The sequence below is a fragment of the Gopherus evgoodei genome, unplaced genomic scaffold (genome assembly GCF_007399415.2).
Source record: "Gopherus evgoodei ecotype Sinaloan lineage unplaced genomic scaffold, rGopEvg1_v1.p scaffold_49_arrow_ctg1, whole genome shotgun sequence".
In the NCBI taxonomy this organism is placed as follows: domain Eukaryota; kingdom Metazoa; phylum Chordata; order Testudines; family Testudinidae; genus Gopherus; species Gopherus evgoodei.
In genome coordinates, this window is record NW_022060070.1 from 294479 (window position 1) to 318111 (window position 23633).

Consider the following 23633-nt stretch of genomic DNA (forward strand, 5'->3'; position numbering starts at 1 on the left):
TAAGGATATCTTCCCTTATGCTGCCCAGCGAGGCGACTTCACTTTGTCCCAGCAGCAAATTCTGCTTGGCTTTTGCTTGCACTGAAGGGGGGCCAGCTCCTCACCCCCTCCCCATGGCCACATTGCTACTCTGCTGCTCAGTGTATGGAAGTCTCACCTCTGCGTTCAGCTGCCGCTCCCTCGGCAGCGTGTGTGTCTGGGGCCCCGGGACATTCTCTCTCTCGCTGCAGGTCACAATATTAACAGCCCCAGACAGGGAAACAATAGAATTTCCCCCCAATACAGCAGCAGGTATTTTATTGTAACCCTTCTGCCAGGGGGAGTCGGGAGCGCCAATGGCTGGTTCAGTATTTAGGGGTTCCTCTTAACAATACAACACAGAGCCAGATCAAGTGCAGTGCAGTTGAGGGTAAACCCCTCAATCAGGGCATGCCAAGCCCAGTTCTGCTCCCTTTGACTGACATAAGAAGGCTAACACCCTTTATTACCCCTGCTCCCAATAACAAAGTGACTTGCGATCCAAAACCCATCACAAGTGGCCACTTGGGCAAAGCTGCCCCACCACACTGCGCACCTAGGCACGGGGAGTGTGGTCCTGACGTCATCTCCCCCAGCTCATCACTAGATGTCAGGGGAGAGCTCATGCAGCCTCTGCTTACATCACGAAATACCCCCCCCGGCCCCTCTTCAAAATATTTTTTAATCCATCCCACTCTAGTTCCATGCAAGATAAAGGCAAGGTCGGTTTGAATGCCCCTAAGGCAAGGAGCTTTGCTCTCTCCCCTGGGAGCATATCAGATTCCTGAATCATATCATATCACCAGGATCTGGGCCCCGGAGTCCCTTCACCCTGTGCACATTTTACCATTTACCCTGACATCTTTAATAAATCCTTTGCCCACATCCAATAGGTCCAATTGGTCAAAATTAACTGGGTCCCCTGCAGGTACCTCTGGGGGCTTTGGATTTAAGGTAGCCATATAAACCTGGGCAGTTTACAGGCTGGCAGCTGGATTTCAGGGTGTGTGGGAGCTAGGCTGGCACAGCAGGGGGTGTGGGACCCAAACTGGTATCACAAGGGGCACAGGACCCAGGCAGGCACTGCAAGGGGTGTGGGACCTAGGCTAGCATCGCAGGAGATGGGGGACACAAGCTGGGTGCTGGGCATGGGACACTGGCCAGCACCACACGGGGCTGGAGCCGCAGGGGATGTAGGACACAGTTGGCCTCTCCGGTGCAGGTGACAGTCTCTGAGCTCTTGGTGACAACTGGCTCCAGGAAGTGGTCACTGATTAGCAGACAAGCTAATTCCCTGTGTCCCTCCAATACAAGTGCCCCCCTGCACTATGAGGGTGGGCTGGCAAGGGCTGGTTCCTAGGTCGCACACTCCTTCGCAGGAATCACCTCCTCAGTCACAGCAGTAGCTGTTTGCCACATCAATCCCCCCTCCCCAGAGCCCCTATTCTGGGCAGCAGGAACCCGCCCTGCTCGGTGGCTGCCTGGCAGGGGCATGTCATTCCCCTCCCTGCACAATGCTTTGGAACAAGCTGCTCACATCCGTCCCACGCCCCCTCACACTCAGCAAGGGGCACTGCAGGGAGCTGGGTAGAAGTGCTGACTGTGGGGTGGTCTTTTGGCTCCCAGGTCTGGCAATGCCCCTCAATCCAGCCGCCAAAGCCGGTCTGCAATCCCAATTGCCTGCTCCACCATCACCAGGATGGGACAGCATCAGCTGCTTCCTGCTCTGGCCCGAGCCGGATGCCCATGTCTCGCTCCTTCAGCAACTGCTGCTCCAGCCCAGGGTGTTGCTGGTGCCACAGCTCCAACATGCGAGTGCAGCTGGGTGTGGTGAGCAGGTGGTTTCCCATCACTCAGCTCTTCCCAATTTTGGATTCTGCTCTGGCAGACCCGGGGAAGTAACTGGAGCTGCCCTTGTCCTGGAGCAGCCAGGCTCACAGCTCAGCAGCACCACTAGCCATTCCCCTCATCCTGCTCATTGCTCCTTCCCCACCCCAGCCTGTAGCCTGCGATCCACTTGCTAGCAGAGCTGTAACACTGCTACGGTATGATGCTATCTAGTTCTGACGCTCCCCACCCAGAGCCAGGGAGAGAACCCAGGAGTCCTGGTTCCCAGCCCCTACCCACTACCACTAAAACCTGCTCCCCTGCCAGAGCCAGGAACAAAGTCCAGCAGGCTCCTGCTGTCACCACTAGCCCACACTTTCAAGGGCATTCAACACACCTGCTGGGCTGCACTTCCAGGTTTGGGGTCAGGATGAAGCAGACAGTGTCTTTGCCTGGGAACATGCTTTAAATATTCGGTCTAAGTCTCCCAGACACCCTTAACTCTGACCCCAGCCCAGCAACAGTCCTGCCCTCCGCAATACCCTGGGCTGTGTGGGGAGCTGAAGGGCGTGTGCTCTTTGCATGCAGGGACTGCATCCTGCAGAAAATGGTACTTCTGCAGGTTAGAGGGGTCCTGACCCCACCTGGCTTTAGCGGGAAGCTGCCGTCCCTTAATCGGTTCCCTGGGCCATGCAGTGGCCACTGCAGCTGTCCCTGTGTGTGCCTGGCCACTCATGGGTGTGAATGGGGGCAGCAGCAGACAGACACACACCAGCCCTGGCAGAAGCAGCCTTTGTCACTGGAATCACAACTGGCTCTTTGCCCATCAGCCTGGCTCCTCTCGGACATGTCAGCTGTTGCCCCGGCCCCGAGTGCTGCCCAGGGGAACGTTTCACTTGCGCTCAGAGCCTGTCTGGCCCCCACATCCTGCATCTGGGCTTGATGGGGTCTGGGTCCCTGAGAAGCTGGGTCTCAGCCCACAGACCCCCATGCAGTGCTGGCAAGACCCCAATCCCCACCTCTGCACCATCATGGTCTGGTCTGCACACAGCCAGGCCTACCCCATGGGACACCACTCCCCATGCAGCAGGGCAAAGACCCCCCAGCTGGGAGCGGTGCAGGGATGAGGGGGAACTGCCCCCTCCTTCCAGCAGCGTCAGCTCTGGGAAGCCTGGGTTTCACTCTCTTGCTGATCTTCTTTGGGCCCTGGTGCTAGCTGGGTCCTGGGTGTAGGGCAACCCAGAGCATTTATCTGGCAGGCCTGGCTGGGCATGGTCCCCCGAGTATCTATACGTTCTTGATGCTTCCACCCCACCCCTGGAGCGTCTCCCTGCCAGGCCCAGCCTGGCACAGCCCCCCACCCCCAGCAACCTTCCAGGCTTTCCACTCCCCAGACCGTCTCTCCCCCAAAGCCTTGGCTGTGTGCCGCCCCACCCACAGGAGTGCAGCAGCAGCTGCAGTGTCTCACAGCTGGGGACCAGGGCTGTCTGGGTTACTGTTAGAACAGCTCCGTAAATATTTATCCCAGGAACCAGTGGAGGGCAGCTCTCCCCGCCCGCCACCTCATCCCGCAGGCATCTGCAGGGGCGTCCAGCCGGGCCCCATGCTCCAGCGGGCCAAGGGCTCTACATGCTGGCAGCTGTGCCCTGAGGAACAGGGCCATACCCCCCCATGACTCACCCTCTGCGGATAGCTGAGGTCTAGCACCTTTCCCCTTTCCTCCAACTCTGGTGCCGCCCAGCTAAGACAGGCTACGGACGGGGAGTTGGGGGAGACATGGGGTCGGGGCTCTCCTAGTTGGAGCAAAAGCAGAGCTCAGGGTTGACATGGAGCCCCTGCAGCCTAGCCCCCCCAGCCTGTGCAAGGCATCTATCGACTGCTGCCAGGCCCAGCACTTTCCCACACAGCTAGTCTGCCTGTCCAGCACCCTGCACCCTGCTCCTGGCCCTGCTCTAGTCACTAGACACCCCCTGGCCCTGGGATAGAACCCAGGAGTCCTGCCTCCCAGCCCCCCCCTCTAACCACTAGAAATCTCCCCCCCACCCCAGGATGGAACCCAGGAGTGCTGGCTCGCAGCCCCCCTAATCTGACCACTAGACACCCACCCCCCAGCATGGGAACCCAGGAGTCCTGCCTCCCAGCCCCCCTGCTCTGACCACTAAATATCTCCCCCGTACCCCAGGATGGAACCCAGGAGTGCTGGCTTGCAGCCCCCCTAATCTGACCACTAGACACCCACCCCCTGGCATGGAACCCAGGAGTCCTGCCTCCCAGTCCCCCTGCTCTAACCACTAAATATCTCCCCCCCACCAGCCCTGGGATAGAACCCAGGAGTCCTGGCTCCCAGATCCCCTGCTCTGACTAGACACACACCCCTCCGCCTTGGAACCCAGGAGTCCTGGCTTCCAGCCCTCTCACATGTTCCGGCCACATGACCTTCAGTGAGGGCAGATCCAGTTCCCTAGAGCTGTGGTCTCCAATCTTTTTGTGGCCAGTAGCACATTCATGTTTTCAGAAGAGTGTGGTGGGCAGCAACAATTTTTCAAGGATTATTTTGTATTTGTACATTAAATAATATGAAAAACATCATATTTAATATTACACAATATACGAATCCATAAGATAAAAAGGGTAATTTTACATGTAAAAGGTATTAATTAAATTATTAGGCAATTACTCTTTCACCTTACCATGTGAATTTGCTCTTTTTTATCTACCTGTAAGAAAAATTGAGGTGTTTTTACAAAATAAATACCAAAAACAGTTTTCATCTTATGTATTTTAAAAAAGTCAAACATTGTTGAACTGCTGGTCCAAATACATTTATTATTCTTACTTTAACATAGGATGAAGCCTGCAGCCCCGGAGTTTTCTGTCCCCGGCAGGAGCGTGGCCACAGCTTTGAAGCCGGAGAGAAGCCGCAGCCCAGCATCTGCCGGGGACTGAGAACATCGGCCCCCGCAGCCTGCAGCCCCGGAGTTCTCTGTCCCCGGCAGGCGCGGGGCTGCAGCTTCTCTCCCCTGCTGGGTACTAGGCAGGTGCACATAAATGCCCCAGCAGGTGCCATGGCGCCCGCGGGCACTGCATTGGGAACCACTGCCCTAGAGATATGCAGGAAAGGAGGGTGCAAGGGCAGTCACGCTCCAAACTCTCTCCCTGCCCCATCAGCCACCCCCACTCTCCACTGCTCCTGCGCCCTGCCCCACGCCCCAATTCCTTCTCCCAACCCCTGCTCCACCACCCAGCACTGAGCAGGAGTTTGCAGTCTGCCTCCAATAGCCCCAGTACCAACCCTCCAGCATACTGCACTCTACCTTTCATTCACTGGTTCTCCCACATTGTGGACAAGTGTGGATGTAAAACAATGCCCCCAACGTTGGAATTTAGCTTTTGTTATGCAACCCACAGGTTTGGACATAAATTAACTAAAGCCCCTAGTCACTACTACCTTGACAGGCACCTGGGAGATGGGGCAAGGTCCCATCATTAGGATAATGACTCTTAACTGAACAGCAGAGATCTTCAGTAGCTAGGAGGAGATGGGGAAAGGGGGCTGGGGAAGGGGGATGGGGCGGGGCAGAAGTGAGAGGGGCAGGGAGAAGGAGGGGGCTGAGGTGAGAGCCCAGTGCCCTCTGCTGGGGGTCGCCCTGGGGAGAGGTGTGGGGAGGGGGCACGGAGCCCTAACCCTCGATCGCCTGGGAACCCCCCAGCCCAGACACTGGGGAGGGGTGGAGGGGCTGATGATTCTGCCCCCACCCTGGGGCCAGTGCCCCCACCTGAGCTTTCCTCCCTCAGCAGCCCGAGTACCCCTCCCTTCACAGCACAATTACCCTCCCCTCCCCCTCAAGGGGGCTGCGTTGCTCCAGCCCCTCCCCGCTCCGTGCCCGGCATTGTCCGGTGGGAGCGGCCCCGACCCCGACAGCGCCGGGACCTGGGGTGGGAGGCGACTCCCGCAGCCTGGGGGCGGCGCCTGGCCCGGGTCCCAGCAGCGCCGGACGCCGGGGCCGTTCACTCTGAAGCCGAACGACGGCCCCGCCCCCGGCTCGCGGGCCCCGCCCCCGGCCCCGCCCCCGGCTCGCGGGCCCCGCTGGGTGCCGCTGACCGGTTGCTGGGGCCGGGCTCGCGGCCCCCACGCGCCCCTGCCCCGTCGCGGACTCTGGTCATGTGACCCCAGCAGCAGGTTCGTCACGCGGTTTAATCGGATCATGTGACCGATTCTGCGCGTGACCCAGATTCGGGCTGGGGACTGACGGGACGGGACGGGATGGAGGCGCGGTAACGGGGTGGGGGGGAGGAGCTGCTGGGGGAGGTCTCCCCAGCTGGGGGGGAAGAGCTGCAGGGCAGTGGGGGGGGGTCTCCCAGCAGGGGGAGGGGGAGGAGCTGCTGGGGGAGGTCTCCCGGGGGGGGGAAGGAGCTGATAGGCAGTGGGGGGGTCTCCCAGCGGGGGAGGGGGAAGGAGCTGATAGGCAGTGGGGGGGGGGTCTCCCAGCGGGGGAGGGGGAAGGAGCTGATAGGCAGTGGGGGGGGGTCTCCCAGCGGGGGAGGGGGAAGGAGCTAATAGGCAGTGTGGGGGGTCTCCCAGCGGGGGAGGGGGAAGGAGCTGATAGGCAGTGGGGGGGGGGGTCTCCCAGCGGGGGAGGGGGAAGGAGCTAATAGGCAGTGTGGGGGGTCTCCCAGCGGGGGAGGGGGAAGGAGCTGATAGGCAGTGGGGGGGGGGGGTCTCCCAGCGGGGGAGGGGGAAGGAGCTAATAGGCAGTGTGGGGGGTCTCCCAGCGGGGGAGGGGGAAGGAGCTGCGGGGGGGGTTCCCTGGCATTTGAAAGAGGTGGCGGGGTCTCCCCGATAGCGGGAGGGGGAAGGAGCTCCGGGGCAGTATGTGCAGGGGTCTTCCTGGTCGAGCTCTGATGCTGTCTGCTGTGCTTTCAGTGGCAGGTTCCTGCTGGCAGTCGCTGTGAGTCTTGCGGGCTGGTGGTGTTCCCTAGCATTGGGCTGGGCCCCAGAGCAGGACCAGAGTCTCCGGTAAGTGCTGCCCCTAGTCCTGGGTTCTGCTCTGCCTGAAGGCCACCGCTCCCTTTCTCTCGCTAATGCACCTGGAACATCCTGTCGATCAGCGCGCTGCTGAGTGGGGCAGAGTCCTGGCTCCGGGGTGTATGGATCTCCCAGTGTAACTGCGAGTTTCCCCCCATCCTCCCAGAGGTGATGCTAGCCCAGTGGAGGCTCTATACAGGAATATTTTGGGGGGTCCCCCACAACACATACTAAAAAGTGAATGGGGGCCCCCTTGAGCTGCCCTGCTTATACCTAGCGTCAGCTCTGCTCACGCTGTTTGGGCCCCACTCCCTCTTGCTGAGTCACCACAGCATCTTCCCCTCTTCCCCTCAGGGTCCCTGCTGGATGGAGCCACGTGGGCCGGGTCGCTCCCTTGGATGAGCTTGTGTTGACCTTTGCCCTCAGGCAACAGAATGTGGAGCATCTGGTGAAGCTGGTGGGAAGAGTCTCAGACCCTGATTCACCTCAGTATGGTAACTGCCCTGGAGAGAGCGGGGACCAAGGGAGATCTTCCAGAGGGCCTTGGGGCTGTTTACGCAGCCGCCCTCTGCTTTATACCACCCTCCACCCCATCACGCCCAGGGAGTGCCTCTCTGCCTAACCATTGCAGGTGCTGTGAAGAGCAGAATCTGACAACGTGGTGTGCTGGGAGGCCAAGGGTACAAATATGGAGGTGTTTCCCTGGGGCATAGGGGTGCTGTACTCTTCCAGGAGAGAGCTGCCTTACTGTCCACCCCCATGCCTCCTGGGTGGAGGCCAACTAGCTGTCACCTCTGCCCTGTGCTGCAGGAAAGTACCTGTCACTGGAGGAGCTGCGCACACTTGTCCAGCCATCTCGCCTCACGCACAACACCGTGCACAAGTGGTTGGGGGCCTATGGCATCAAGGGCTGCAAGACCATTATCACCTTGGACTTCCTAGAGTGCGTGATGCCAGCCAGGTGAGTCCCTTGGCCAAGGGCAGGGCTGGACTTGCCTAATTAAATTCAGTGGGTCTTTATTGGCCACACAAGTTGTGTCGGCACTGCCTGTGTGGAAGGAGAAGCCAGGCCTGTGGTCTGTGTCAGGACAGGGATGTAATCCCTGCATAGGGTCCCATGTTGTGTGCTGGTTGACCTCCACCCAAGTGGTGGGGGCTGCATAGCATTGGGACATCTCTGCATCAGTCCTGGGGCTGGATTGTTCAGGAGAATTGCTTCCTCATGTTTCCAGTGTTGGCCAAGAAGTGCCCGCAGGTCTCAGGTGTCTCAGAGTTTAAGACCAGAAGAGACCACCAAATCATCCAGTCTGATCTCCTGCATATCGCAGGCCACCGCCACTCTGTCCTCATGGTCTGCCTTGTGGTCATTCTCAAAACTAAAATAACGCTGCTGAACATATGTTTCCAAGCATGTTATTTGGTCCATCGCATGTCACCAGAGTTACCAGGTTTGGGGATTTTACAGATCCTTGGCATTCTGTTAACCAGGCTGATGGTGATTATGAAAATACGTTTGTAAATTCACAACATTGTTACATCAAAGCACTTGGTGTAAGGTCTTGTCTGTGTAGATTTAACTGGTTTGATGTACATCCATGCGTAACATTCCAAAGCACGTCTCATACTCTGTTAGGTAGCTCTTAACAACACAACCATACGGTGCATTTATTAGTGGCTTGGTTTCTCTTCCCAGTGGCACACGGTACTTCAGTTGTCCAATGCTTCCAGTATTAGCTCCTGATGCATAAACCACAATTTTCCCCATCTGTACACAGTTAGCCATCCCTGGGTCATTGTGCACATTACTGCAGCCATCCAGTATTAATGTGACTACTTTTCTGTGTAATTTGTTGCCTGCTTCCACCCTCAAGCCATCAGTAATGACTCTAATAGTTCCCCTTCTATCTGCTTTCGATTGAGTAGTTTGTAGCCTGACCTTCGGCAGCTGATAATTGCTTGAAAAGTTGGATGCTCAGTGTGACGAGGTGGGGGGTTTCCCTTACGTTGTATGTGAACCTATGTGAGTCTTAGCATTCATGCAGAACAGTATGTGTGCCTCAGTTTCTCTGTGTATTGCACCAATGTCTAGGTGGTGGGAATGAGGGGGTGTGACTTTTGCGGAGCAACCAATGCTATGACTGCCCCTTTGTAACCTCAGACTCAGGAAGGTGGAAGCAGTGTAAGCTTCTTGCCCTGGAGACAGTCTGCGCACAGAGAGGAGGCTCCCCTCTGTAGTAGGGAGTAGTTCCAGAGCATTGCCCCAGTGGCTCTGTGATTCAGTAACAGAAAAGGGAATATTACAATGGTAAAAAAAAATTGTGGAATTTTCGTGTCTGTCTTTTGTTTCTGTTCTGGAGTTGGTTTTGCTACAAACATAGCCATTTGTGGTTGAAGAACTGTGGTACTTCCTCCATGTTGTCTTTGCCTGACCAAGATCTGGCTTCCTTTTGATGTACTTGTTAATGCGATATTATTAGTATCTAGAGCCACAGTTGCCAAGGTGAACTGCAATGAATGTCTAGGGTCGGGGGGTACTAGTGCCCAGATTTCTCTGGTCAGGGAAAGCATGGTCAAAGAGACTGACATATATTACCTGGCATTGGGAAAATATGGAACTTCTGTGCCTTTGGCTAAAGTGCATTGGGAGTGGGAAGCTTTGTAGAGTAGCTTAAAAGTTGGGGAGTTGGATTGTATTCCAATAGAAATGCTGGTAGGAAATGAAATTTTGAATACGTCCAAATAGTCATACTGGGTCAGACCAATGGTCCAGCCTCCAACAGTATCAGGTGCCAGATGCTTCGGAGGGAATGAACAGAACGGAAACTTATCAAGTGATCCATCCCTGTTGTCCAGTCTCCTCTTCTGGCACTCAGAGGTTCAGGGACACCCAGAGCATGAGGCCGTGTCCCTGCCATATTGACTAATAGCCATTAACTGACCTATCTTCCATGAATTAATCTAATTCTTATTTGAACCCAGTTCTACTTTGACCTTCCCAATATCCCTTGACAATGAGTTGCACAGGTTGACTGTGCGTTGTGTGAAAATATACTTCCTTATGTTTGTCTTAAGCCTGCTGCCTATTCATTTCATTGGGTGACCCCTGGCTTTAAATAGCACTTCCCTGTTCACTTTCTCCACACCAGTCATGATTTTGTAGACCCCTATCATATTCTCCCCTCAGTCGTCTCTTTTCTAAGCTGAACAGTCTCCGTCTTTTTAATCTGTTTCCATATGGAAGCTGTTCCATATGCCTAATCATTTTTGTTGCCCTTCTCTATAGCGTTTCCAATGATTTCCAGTATTCCAAGGAATATTGTTCTGTAATCCCCAAAGGGAATGGTAAAGACAACTACTGAGAGGGAGGGGTGGGCACTCCCAGCTCAGCAGAAAGAAGCAGTATGTTTTTCAGGCTGACAGCAGAGGAAAAGAGCATGCCCTTTGGGGAGAGGAGCTAACCTCTGTGACTGCCCAGTTGTTAGTTGCCAGCATCTTGCAGATGAGCAGAGGGCAGACAGTGCTGTAGCAAGCACAAAGAGACACATTCTAGAGCAGGGTCTTCAAACTGCGGTCGCGACCCAGTACTGGGTTGCGTAATGTAAGTCACTGGGTCGCGGTGGCTTTGGTCAGCACCACCAACCGGGCCATTAAAAGTCTCATTGGAGGTGCTGCCCAGCAAAGGCAGGATAGTCCCTACCTGACACCGTGCCGCATCCCGGAAGCGGCCAGCGCAGGTCTGGCTCCTAGGTAGGGGGACCATGGAGCTCTGCAGGCTGTCCCTGACCTGAGCACTGGCTCTGCACTCCTATTGACTGGAAACCGGCCAATGGGAACTGAGGGGATCGGTGCCTGCAGGCGAGAGCTGCACGGAGCCGCTTGCGCACTTCCACCTAGGAGACGGACTTGCTGCTGGCTGCTTCCGGGGCAGAGGACAGGCAGGAAGTGTGCCTTAGCACCCCCCTGTAACATTGACGAGGAGCTGCCCGAGGTAAGCCTGTGCCCTAGCCCTGAGCCCCCCGCAACCCAGATCCTCTTCTTGCACCCCAAACCCCTCAGCCCCAGCCCAGAGCCCCTCCCACACCCCAACCCTGAGCCCCTCATCCCCAGCTCCGTTGGGTGGCGGGCATCAACAATTTTCTTAAACTGGGTCACCAGAAATAAAGTTTGAAAACCACTGTCCTAGAGCAGCAGCCCCTAAAAGTCAGTCACAACGCCCAGGGGGGTCACTCCATCAGCAGATGGGACCTCGGCAACCCTGAGTGTGTGGAAAACAGCATTTTACACAGTGGCATCCTCTGCATGGTATGCCCTCAGATGCACTGTACATGTGCAAGGTCACGCTTTGTGGAAGCTGCCATTTTGAAATGGTGTCCTCCATGCTATGTGAGGTCACGGGAAGCAATATGTGTGAAAATGGGGTCATGCAAGGAAATGTTGGGAACCACTGTCCTAGAGGGAGCACCAGTGAGGGAAATGGAGAAAGGTTTTTTAAAGATTAAGTAGGTACAGGAAAGTACATACAGGTATCTACAGGTCAGTGTTGCGCAGGTGGCAGGGCTCTGAGCCAAAGCTGCACAGCACAGAAGCACCCAGGGTTACTGGGCAGGTGGTGACACACCCCCGTACTGGTCTGGGTGAACCCCCAAAGCATTACTGCTTGCAGGAGACTGGCTATGCCACAGGCAGAGTGAGATGCACCAGTGCCTGACACCCGTGCAACACCTGTCAGGGCTGGTGTAGATCAGTGGTTCTGAACCAGGGGTACATGTACTCCTGGGGGTACACAGAGGTCTTCCAGTGGGTACATCAACTCATCTAGCTAGTTGCCTAGTTTTACAACAGATGACATAAAAAGCACTAGAAGTCAGTACAAACTAAAATGACGTGTTTATACTGATCTGTATACTGTTCGCTGACATGTAAGTACAAGATTGATTTTTAGTTGATTTATTTTATAATTACATGTGATGTTGCATGCCATGTGTTTTATGGAAATATGCTTATGAGTGTGAATATGATGTAATGGGAATATGCTTTATGCAGAAGGTCTCTTGTAAAGTATCATTACAAAGCTTATAATCTACTGAGAGTGTTAATCTTATTTGTATAAATGTACTACTCTTGTATCTGAAACTAGAAATATGAAATATAACTCTGAGATCCTATTGTAATTATGGAAAGTGTGGGCCGTTAATGGTGGTTTGGAATTTTGATGGCTCCCATTGACTAGGACAATTGGTTGTAAATGACTCTGTTTAGTTAGAAACCGTCCTGTGTACCAGGGTGGGTTGACAGCCAGCAGACCCAAGTAAGCACTGCACCTCTCGCGGAGGTGGAGTTATCAAGTCGGTGGAGGGGGCGACTTCCCTCAGCGGAAGCACCATTGTGGTGTAGACACTTACAGTTAGGTCAAGGTCAGCTGCCTTACTGCCCTAACTCTGTAATGTAGACCAGGCCTGAGACACAGCGGCCTCCAATTCCCTGCTCTCCTCCTCCATCTCAGCTCAGCTCGTGACATCAGCTGCTCTCAGAGCACTGAGCTAAGGGGAGCCGACCCAGCATATGGTGAGACAGAACTTTGCTTTTCAGTTCACTTTGCTTGTTAAGTTAGGGGTGAGCTTGCACTTTGCTCTTTTATTTTCGTTTTGTAACAGTCCTGAACATCATCCCTCAAAATCACTTAAAATCTGTCTCTCTGTAGTTAATAAACGCGTCTTATTGTTTTATCTTAACCAGTCTGTCTGGATTGTGCGTATGGGAAGCTCTGTTTGGGATAGCAAGGCTGGTGCATATCTTGTTCTCCTGTGAAAGGATGGACCTTCCACGTGCTTGCATTGTTCAGCAGTGCCAGACACACGTTTCTGGGAGATGGGGCTGGGAATTTGCAAATGTCTCCCTGTACGTAGTTCATGAGTGACAGGTCAGAGTGCTCCGGTGTGTAGCGGGGAGTGAATGCACAAGCTGACAGCTGTGAGCAGGCCAGGAGTGGCTACTCTGACAGGTGCAGCTGTGTAACAGGCCTCAGGTTTGAGAATTATGAGGACACAGCTGTTCAAGGGTCCAGCAAGTACCCTGGGGAATGTCACAATGCATAGGGTGTGAGAGGGGCCATGCGTGGAGGAGGGCAGTGCGGGGAGGGGCAGGCCTGCCTGAATTCCAGCAGTTCCAGGGATGGAGCGGGGAGCCGGTCCTCCTGTACCCCAGGCTGATGGGTGGCATTTGATTCTTTCTTGCAGCACGGCGGAGCGTCTCCTGCCAGGAGCCCAGTTCCATCGCTACGTGAGCGGCCAGCGCAGCGCTGTGCGCTCCCCTGTCCCCTACACCCTCCATGAGGAGCTGGCTGAACACATTGACTTTGGTATGAGTTGGGAAGGGCTGCATGTTCCCGGTCCTGTGGAGACCTGGAGAGCTCACGCAGGCTCACCTGGTGTGTGAGAGGGACTAACCCAAGCACCTGCTGCTCCCGGCTGGCTCCTGCGAGTCCTCAGCCACTCCACTCCTTCATGGCTAGCCAGGCCCGTCCTGCTCCCAGACATGGTACCATTGTCCCTAGGCCTGTCCCAGGGTCTCTACTCTGCAGATGGGGAAACAGGCCATGCGTTATTAACTAGTGTTAGCCAAGCCTGACACTCCCACCCCCGCCTAGGGAGGTGAAGGATATGGAGTGATGGTTATCTGCCACTATCATGCAGCCACCTCTGGGGTGGGAAGTAGCAGCTGCTCAACAATGACATAAGAACACTGCGGAGTGTTTCGGGATAGGAGGTGAAGGGGAATCTTGGCTCCTCCCTGCAGGGAGGCATGGAAGAGATTTGGCTGTGTGGGTACGCTGATTCAGGGGTGCTGCTGGGGACCTTTTAAGATGCAAACTCTGGGAGCATCTTATACCCAATCTGAAGGGTGAGTGCCCCCTGCTGCGCACCCAGAGCTCCCTGCAGCATAGAGGCACTGGGGCCACACTGACCCCACGGGGAGAGCGCCCATCTGGCAGCACTTGGCTCGTTCTGGGCCATCTCTCATCCGCACACGGGCCAGTCCAGCCCTGCTGAGGCGGAGGTCTGAGGGGCTCCCAGCTCAGAGTGAATGAGCTTTCACTGCTCCTATGCAGACCAGAAGGGAGGAGAAGCTAGAACAAAGCCCCCTACCCCACTGGAGATGCAGGCCCTAACCCTGTCTCCTGTGCTTTCTCCTTGGCATCCAGTGGGTGGCCTGCACCGGTTCCCTGCGGAAAGGAAGGTGGTGACCAGAGCCTCGGGGAAGGAGGAGGTGATGGCGCGGTACCAGCAGAGGAGGGCAGCTTTCCATCTGGGTGTGACGCCCTCTGTCATCCGCAAGAGATACAACCTGACGGACAGGGACATCGGGGCATTGCCCAATAACAGCCAGGCCTGTGCCCAGGTAACTATGGTGACACACACACCCCATAACAGTGGGCTGGCCTGTGCCCCAAGACCCATGGGAAACCCCCTGTTGACAGCAGTGGCCAGGCCTGTGTGGAGGTACCGAAGCCGGTTCAGGGACAGCCTGTGCGGATCCCAGCGGGGGGTGCCCATTTCCGGCCTATGTCCGGGTCTGGGGGCCCAGGGGAGGGACAGTGCTCTGGGTAGGGTGTCACAGCCTCCTTGCCTCTCCCCCAAGTTCCTGGAGCAGTATTTCCACCCGGCTGACCTGTTGGAGTTCATGAAGCTCTTCGCAAGCAGCTTTGGGCACCGCTCCCGGGTCGACCAGGTGGTCGGGCACCAAGGGCTAGGCAAGGCGGGGCTGGAGGCCAGCCTGGATGTGGAGTACATCATGAGCACAGGTGCCAACATCTCCACCTGGGTCTTCAGTAATGCAGGTACCAACCCCACCCCCGACACAGGCCTGCGCCCACCCGCCACGCAGGTACCGACCCCACCCCCGATTCAAGCCTGTGCTTCCCCTACCCCCACGCAGATACCAACCCCACCCCTGACACAGGCCTGCACCCCTGCCCACCTCCCACACGGGTACTGACCCCACCCGACACAGGCCTCACCTTGTGCGCCCTGGCCTGCTCCCCCGGACACGGGCCTGTGCCTCCCCTCCCCATGCAGGTACCGACCCCCCCCCCCCGACACGGGCCTGCGTCCCCCACGCAGGTACCGACCCCCTCCCTTGACATGGGCCTGTGCCCCTCCTGCCCCCAGGCAGGTACCGACCCCATCCCCGACACGGGCCTGCGCCCCCCAACCTCCCACGTGGGTACTAACTCCACCTCCGACACGGGCCTGCGCCTCCCACCTCCCACGTGGGTACCGACTACACCTCCAACACGGGCCTGTGGCCCCCCCCCCCCACACACAGGTACTGACCCCACCCCTTACATGGGCCTGTGCTCCCCCTACCCCCCACGCAGGTACTGACCCCCCACCCATGCCTACACCTCCCCCCCATACACATACATATGCAGGTACCAACCCCATCCCCGACACGGGCCTGCGCGCCCCCCCCCCATGGGTACTGACCCCATCTGACAGAGGCCTCCCTGTGTGCCCCCCGTCTGCTCCCCCCACAGGTACTGAACCCCCCACAGATACCAACATCACCCGATATAAGCCTAACCATGTAACTCCCCTGATGCCCCTGCAGCTGGTATCCCCACCCCTGACGTGAGCCTGACCCTCTGCCACCCCCTCCCCCCCATGCTGCTGGTATCCTTTTCCTCTGCCAGCATCTCCACCTCTGCCAGCATCTCCACCCGAAGCAATTGCCATAAATGCCTCCCATCCCCTTTCCTCCCAGCTGGAGGCAGCTGGCCTGGAGGCTGATCTCTGAGCTCTTTGAGCCTGTCGGTAAAGTGAAGGCACGCGGGTAAAGGGGACCCAGGCAACCTATATGCTGCAACAGGCCTTTGCCAGGGTCGCCCCTAAGTCACTGGGGGTAAGAGGCAAAGTTCTGCCCTGGATCAGAATTGGCCAGGAGTCAGAAAGCAAAGAGCTGAGTTAAATTCTCCCCACAGCAGGGGCTGAAGGTTCTGGACTAGCTCCCATCTTGGAAGCACAGTATTTATTAGTGTTCAGGAAAGTGGGAGAGAAGAAGAGGGGGGAGTCAGGAGCAGAGGGGACTGTGGAACTTCAGAGAGATCAAACCCAGCCAGGGGAATGGACAGCACCACCGCAGATGAAATCCCATTTCAAATGCAAAGTAATGTGTGAAGTGGGAGGGGTGTATGTGCATACTCCTACCTCTTACAGGGTCCAAATTAACCCCTTCATCTCAGGGAAGGAACCTGGGCTCATGGAGACCTTTACTCGTTGCCCAGGTGTGGGCAAATAAACAAGGTGTAGGTGTTCCGCTGCATAAGAGCGGAGAGAACTATGCAGAGACTATTCTGCTGTCTTGGTATGAGGCAGCTGTGTGGCCTCATGTGGACATGGCGGGGCTGGCCCCATCTCATCCAGGCTGGTGCAGAACTCAGGGAACTCCAGGGAAGGTGAAAAACTCCAGATTATAAAGCCCGAGGGGCTGCTGAGATCCTCCTTTCTGACCTAAACCAGGCAAGAGAACGGCTTTCACTCCTGTGTAACTAGAACAGATCTAGACAGCCAGACTTCAGTCCTGTGTTAAGAATTGCCAGGGATGGAGAATCCACCACAGTCCTTGGAATTTGTTCCACTAGTTTATTATCCTCACTGTGTTTTTCTTCTTTCCGGTTTTTGTCCATTTCTCTGCTAGACTGAAAAGTCCATTATGAAAAGGCTGTAGGTACTGATAGACTGTGATCAAGTCAGCCCGTAACCTTCTCTTTGACTCATCTACACAGCGAGCTGGTGCACGGCACGCCAGGGTGTGAATCTGCAGCGTACCAGCTTGCCATGTGGCCCCTGCTACCTTGCACTGAAAGTTCTGTCCTGCACTTGGAGGGACAGGAAAGCGCACTGGGAACTTGTACTTTGCTGTAGCAGGATCCACGTGGCAAATGAATGTGCGGTAGATTCACACGCAGGCTTGATGGCACTAACTCACCACTTACACCAGCCCCTTGTTAATGATCTCAGTTACTAGAAGGCAGGTTTTTCAATCTTCACATCATTCTTTTGGCTCATCTCTGAACCCTTCAACACTTCTCAACATCTATGCGGATTTGTGGGCAGCAGAACTGGTCACAGAGCTCCAGCAGCAGTTGCACCGGTGTCAAATACAGCAGTAAAATAACCTCCCTGTTTCTCCTTGAGATTCCCGTTTATAAATCCAAGGATCGCATTAGCCGTTGGCTACAGCATCACACTGGGCGTTCATGTTCAGCTGATTATCCAGCATGACCCCAACTCCTTTCCAGAGACAATGCAGCCTAGGCTGGAGTCCCCCCTCCCAGCCTACATTCTTCATTCCTACAAGTATACCTTTGGCCAGATGAAAATGCATATTGTTTGTTGGCACCCAGTTTACCGAGCAGTCCAGATCACTTTGTTTTTTTTTTTACAGGGGTGCTGGAACAATTTTGTATAGTGGGGGTGCTGAGTGCCATTGAATCAAATTGTAAACCTTGCATATAATGGAAACCACTTCAAGCCAGGGTGTGCTGCTGCACCCCTAGTTCTAGTACCAATGGGTTTTTTACCACTGTTCGTTTTTATTTACCCCTCCTCCAATCTCTGTTTCATCCACAAACTTTGCACTGTTCTTGTAGCCGTGTGGGTCCCAGGATGCTAGAGACAAGATGGGTGAGTGTATTTTTTATTGGACCAACATCCGTTGGTGAAAGAGACAAAAGACCTGGAGCAGAGCTTGGTGTACTTTGAAGGCTCATCTCTTTCACCAACGGATGTTGGTCCAATAGAAGATATCACCTTGCCCACCTCGTCTATCTACAAATTTTATCAGTAACAATTTGTCTTTCCAGGTCTTTGACACAAATGCAAATAGTGTAGGGCCAATAACTGATTCCTGCAGGTCCCGATTAGAAATGTACCTGCTTGATAATTCCTAGTTTAAATTACATGTTGAGACATGGCAGTTAGCCAGCTTTTCATCAGCTGAATGTGTGCTATGTTAATTTTATATCTTTCTAGTTTTTTAAATCAAAATGTCATGCAGTACCAAATCAAATGCCTGACAGAAATCTAATGATATTACATCAACACTATTCCCTTTTATCAACCAAATGCATATCTCATAGAAAAAAAATCATTTGACAAGTTCTCATTTCCATAAACCCATGTTGACTGGCATTAATTGTTATCCTCCTTTAATTCTTTATTAATCTAGTCCTGTATCGGCCACTCCATTATCTTACTCAAGATCACTGGCAGACCTATAATTTCCCTGGCTGTCCTACTTACGGTCTCTTTGAATATTGGCAGAACGTGAGCTTTCTTCCAGTCCTGTGGATCTTCCCCAGTGCTCCAGAACTGATTGCCAATGAACATAGTGGTTCACGTTGCTCCTTGGCCAGGCCAGCTCTTTTTATCTCTCTTGGGTGCAAGAGAGATTGAAACCAGTGGGAGAAGTGAAACGAATGAGAAGTGACATGAGAAAAGTCTGTCACTACTGTTTGGTCAAGAGAAGGGGAGATTGGGGGCTTCTGTTTTCCCCGTCTCTCAGCATGGGAACAATCAGTGACATGGAAGGGAAATACTTTTTCATGGTGTATGTAATTAGCCTGTGGAACTCCCTGCCACAGGATGCCTCTGAGGCCAAGAACTTAGCCAGACTAAAAGAGGGACTGGCCATTCTCTGGCTGCAGTGAGTGTGGTGAGTAACGGTTCTGGCAGGGATATTATATCGTCTCTCTTAATGCCCAGGATGAGACCTGGGGGGTAGAATTACTCTAACCCATGTTGTATTCCTGCACTGCTTTCCCTCTCCTGAGCCTTCTCTGCTCTGCCCCATGGGGATGGAGGCTCTGGATGGGGGCTGATGCCTTCTCTGCTGCCCCTTGCAGGGAGGCATGAGAGCCAGGAGCCCTTCCTGGCCTGGCTGCTGCTGCTCAGTAACATGTCCTCGGTGCCCTGGGTGCACTCGGTGAGCTACGGGGATGATGAGGACAGCCTGTCCTGGGCCTACATGGAGCGCCTCAACGTGGAGTTCATGAAGGCTGCTGCGCGGGGCTTGACTGTGCTCTTTGCCTCAGGTACGTGCAGCCTGCCAGTGCCTTTTGCCCTGGGCTGCCTTCCTCCCTGGGAGTGCATGGATCCTGCTGGCTATGCAGTATGGACTCTGCTGGGACCTAGGAGTCCCTGGTCACTTCCTGCAGCACTGGGGTGGGGAGATGGGTGCCTGGTCCCAAGAAGGGTCCAGGCCTCACAGGCCACCCATGGGCCAGGCTGATCCCGTATTCCTGCCTTGCAGGTGATGCGGGAGCTGGCTGCAGAAAGCTTGCTGGAGGGAGCCACACTTTCCGGCCCAGCTTCCCAGCCTCCAGGTAACGGGGGGGTGGGAGGAAGGGCTGGGAGGTCTCGGGCAGACAATGCTGTAACCCTGGCTAAGCTGCCTGGGGGCGGCGCAGTTTGTTACAGCTCCTGGCCCTGCTCTGCCGTGGGCTGAGTGCTCCTGGCATAGCCCCAACCGGGAGGTTTGTGGCTGCTCTGGCAGAGATACGCCTGTTGGGGAGCAACAACACAGACAAGATGGGAGGATGAGAGCAGGGGAGGTGGCGAGAGACGGATGGATGGGGGCAGGCCAGGTGGGGGCAGGCAGGGCCGGGGAAAGCTGGTGGGGCAGGCTGGATGGGGGGAGGCCAAGTCGGGAAGGCTGGAGGTGAAGGCAGGCTGGGCAGGGAAGACTGGAGGGGCAGGTGAGACAGGGCAGGCTGGCCGGGGGCAGGTCTGGAGGGGAAGGCCAGTCGGGGAAGGCTGGAGGGTTCCCCAGCGAATGGAAAGGGGTTTAGAGTCCTATATAGACTGACTGAGAACTGGGGGCCTGAGGGAGCCCTGAGAACTGCCGGCTCTAGGGGGCAGTGGGGCTTGCAAGGCCAGAGAAGTGAAGGCTCCTGCAGCATTAGTGTCTCTGTTAGTGGGAGTTGCTGGCCCCCAATGAGAAGTTCTCTCTGGTGGCCTGGTCAGTGCAGCTCCCCCACCTGTCCCCACAGCCCCTATGTGACCACGGTGGGTGGCACAGCCTTTAAGAACCCCTTCCGAGTGACTTGGGAGGTGACGGACTATATCAGCGGCGGGGGCTTCAGCAACGTCTTCCCTATGCCTGACTACCAGGTGCGTGGGGCTGGGGCTGAGGTGTGGGGTGTGCAGCGCAGTGGCTGGCAGGTTGGGGGTGTGGGGGGAAAGGGCAGGATGGTGGCTGGGGGGTGGGTGAGGGGAAGGGGTGGGGCGAAGGGGCAAGATGGTGGCTGGTGGGGTGGAGGGGCAGGGCCCAGTTGTGAGATTTCCCTCCCATCTGTGTCTTCCAGGCTGCGGCTGTCAGGAATTTCTTGCGCTCAGCTCCAAAGCTGCCACCCCGCTCCTACTACAACAGCAGCGGTCGTGCCTACCCTGACCTGGCTGCCCTGTCCGACAACTACTGGGTGGTGACCAACCGCATCCCCCTGCCCTGGGTATCTGGGACATCGGTAAGGAGCAGCCCTAGGCTGGGCCGTGGGCTCTGAGCTCCCCCGATGTTCCCAGGGCCCTGATGCACCTTTCTCCCTCCCCCGCCAGGCTTCCACCCCCGTGGTGGGGGGCATTATGGCCCTGATCAACGACCGCCGTTTGCAGAAAGGTTTGCCGCCTCTGGGCTTCCTGAACCCGGCGCTCTACAAACTGCAGGAGAAGGTGCCTACTGCTGCCTTCTACGACGTGAGTGGGGCTGAGGGGTGAAGTGTCAGCAGCTTTGGGCTCCATGCAAGCGGAGGATCCAGGCCTTGGGGCTGGAAAGATGAGCCCTGTCTAAGGGTGGAGGGAGAGAGGATCCCACCTGGTTTGCCTTAGATCCAGAGGAGAGGGCAGCCTGCCTGGGGCTTCTCCAGCTCCAGCTTTGGGGTGTCCTGTAGCTGGAACTCCCGCTCTGCAGGGCGGTGATCCCCCTCCCCCTGCACCTGGCTCTGCGCTTGCCCGCATGCGGTCAGGGCAGTTAGCGGCTGCAGCATGCACTTACCGAGCTCTCTGACTCCCCAGGTCACCCAGGGCTGCCACCTGTCATGTCTGGATGCAGCAGTGGAAGGGCAGGGGTTCTGTGCTGGCCCCTCCTGGGACCCTGTCTCAGGCTGGGGCACCCCCAACTTCCCACAGCTTCTGAAAGCTCTGCTCAACCCGTGATGCCAGCAGCAGGAGGAAAGGGCTGGGGCCAGAGGGGAGTATGCAGCAGGCAGGACCATCCCCGTTCTCGCCCCCTCCCTACTACCACTTCTAACCTGAGATGAGGCACCTTCCTCCGAGCTATAGGACCAAGGGGCAGGTCACTGCTGCTCCTGCTGGGCAGGGCCTAAAGGCCCCTTTACCTTACTGAGCAGGCAGGGATTCAGGGCCTCCTGGAAAGAAACAGCTCAGGCTTCCCCCTACTTCGCGCTCAGGCCTGCTAGTGCCTCCCTCGTTATCTCAGGCACTGCTACTCTGCAGTCCAGTGTGGCCGCTGAGTGGTGTATTCCTCTGCCTGGTCCCAGGCCCCCAAGAGGGTGACACAGTGGGAGCTGCTTTGCGGCAGTCCCACACAGGGAGGGGAGATGCTCTTACATGAACTTTCCTCAGGGGAAGAAGTGAGAGCAAGGCTCACCCTAGCCCCCACTGGCAATAAAGGTCTTGGCTCTAGAGTGTATCTGGTGGTGCAGCAGGGTGGAGGGATGGGCTGGCTGGGGGGTTGGGTGAATAAAACCTGGCTGCTGCTATTTGCTGCTTCATGGACTTTGGGAATTTTGGTCTGAGTTTTGGGATTCCTAGGTGTCCCTTCGTTTCCCTCTGTGCTGCACCCAATTATGGACAGTGTAAAGCAGAGCTAGAGAGCTGAGGCCTTTGGGTGACTGTTGGGTGTTATGAATGGGTCATTAAAGGACTGGCTGAAACAAACCCTGTCGCTCGAGGAGTCAGACACACAAGGGGAGCGGAAGGGCCAGGAGGTTCAGCCTAGCAGGTTTCCCCATCCCTGGCACAGCTTCCAGCTGGAGAACAAAGCGGGAAGGTGTCAGTGGCTGGCCTTTGGAGAGAGGTGCTTGTCTGCACAGTGGTTCTCCTGGTATTGCAGGTAATCCACTTCTCCAAGAGCAGGTGTAGCTAGGGTGATGGGGATTTAGGGCCACTCAGTTTGGTGGGTTTTTCACACCCCATGTAGTTAAACTGAGTTAATGTGCTAGCGCAGAGCAGGCCCCCAAAGGGACAGAGCCAGATTGCCAAGCTGGCTTTGACAGCAGCACAGCTGAGGAGACCTGGCCACGTGTGGGCCTCGCTGAACACGTGTTAACCTGGGCCTCTGTATGCTAACCTAAGCGATCCGATTCAGTCGCCCAGGCGGATAACAATTTGTTCCCTTGTGTGAAAAAGGCTGGGTGGGGCTGCTGCACATACTGAGTATTGTGCAATAAGAGCCTCCCTCAGCAGCCTGGCTTGACTGGATTTGCTGCAGGGAGCCCCACAGCGAGACAGGGATTGCTGGTACCCAGAGGCCCCCTAGGAGCCGCATGGGTCCTCTCACACTGCACCTGGTTCACCAACCCCTGCCTGGAACAAGGGCCCCTCCCCCTCACTCTTCTGGAACAGGGCATGCGCAGGGACCAGCGTGCCCCCTTTCACTTCCACCTGCATGGGGCTGGGTACCCTCCCTTTGATGAAGTGGGAATTTGGGGTAATATTTCTAGATCCCTGGGCGTGCCTCAGTTTCCTCTGGATGTTGCATTGTTAATCCAGTCACCTGAATAGTGACATCTGGCACCCAGAGCCCCCACAGGATGACTCCCCACCTCTCTGCAGGGAAGCTGAAAAGAACCCAGCTCAAGGAGCACGGCCTGGGGAAGGTGTGAGGGGGATGGGAGGTGGGGCTCTCACCTGTGACCTGACCAAGGAGAGACTCAGGGGCTGGAGAAAGGGGTTCACTGCAGCCTGGCTGGGCTCTGGGCTGGCCAGCATGGTCTGTGCTTTTCCCTTCAGATCTCTGGACTACCCTAAGAACTCCCAGGGCCTTGTGCCAGGTGTCTAACAAACCCCATTGTGTCAGTAATGCTGTGAGCATCACTGCTCAGACCTGCATGCCTCAGAATCCCCCAGGACTCTGCTTGGATCTACTGAGTAGAGCTCAGCCTGGGATGCAGAGGTTCTGGAGGCCAGGGTGCAGACCAGGGGGGCATGAGGCCTGGCCTAAAGAGAGAGGGAGACCTCAGGGGGTCTGGCACATAACGGGCTCTTCCCAGGGACTGCTCTAAAGCTGGGGTGTAGTGCCAATCCTGGGGATCCATGACACTCCCCCTCCCTGACACTCCCCTCGGGAACCAGGGGTGCCACCTTCAACCTTCCCCATCCAGAACAGTGCAGAACCCTTTTCCCCACTGGAAACAGGGTGTCCCCTCTTTCACCCTCCCCCGCCCCGGACAGAGAGATCCCCCCAGGAACAGGACACCCCCCCTTCACCCTCTATCATTGGGAACAGCTCCCCCAACACAGCATACCGCTCACTTTCTCCACCTGGAACAGCCCCCCCCCAGAACAGAGCATCCTGGCCCCCTCTGCCAGCTGGAACTGCACCCCCCCCAAACAGCAACTGGGTCCCCCACTTGGAACAGCCCCCCTTTCGCAACCTGGAACTGCCCCATACTCCCTCCAGACAGAGCATCCTGCCTGCTCTCTGAACACAGCAGGCAGCCTCCCCACCCGAGCTGAGCACTGGA

General features: G+C 56.0%; 1 protein-coding gene across 1 annotated transcript; it reads left to right on the forward strand.

Annotated features, from left to right (window-relative positions):
- The first annotated feature begins 6025 nt into the window (after positions 1 to 6025).
- TPP1 (tripeptidyl peptidase 1) lies at positions 6026 to 21572 on the forward strand. Its single transcript, XM_030546839.1, has 13 exons — positions 6026 to 6120; positions 6770 to 6862; positions 7226 to 7365; positions 7682 to 7832; positions 13108 to 13229; positions 14073 to 14269; positions 14510 to 14708; positions 18777 to 18965; positions 19184 to 19256; positions 19923 to 20043; positions 20238 to 20396; positions 20485 to 20622; positions 20941 to 21572. The coding sequence occupies exons 1-13, from the start codon at positions 6110 to 6112 to the stop codon at positions 21079 to 21081; spliced, it is 1734 nt and encodes a 577-aa protein (XP_030402699.1). The 5' UTR covers positions 6026 to 6109; the 3' UTR covers positions 21082 to 21572.
- Positions 21573 to 23633: the final 2061 nt, after the last annotated feature.

Coding starts and splice junctions, on each gene's coding strand:
- TPP1 (XM_030546839.1), top strand. Junction 7,366..7,681: donor CCCTGATTCACCTCAGTATG/GTAACTGCCCTG, acceptor CCTGTGCTGCAG/GAAAGTACCTGTCACTGGAG. Junction 20,044..20,237: donor TCCCTATGCCTGACTACCAG/GTGCGTGGGGCT, acceptor TGTGTCTTCCAG/GCTGCGGCTGTCAGGAATTT.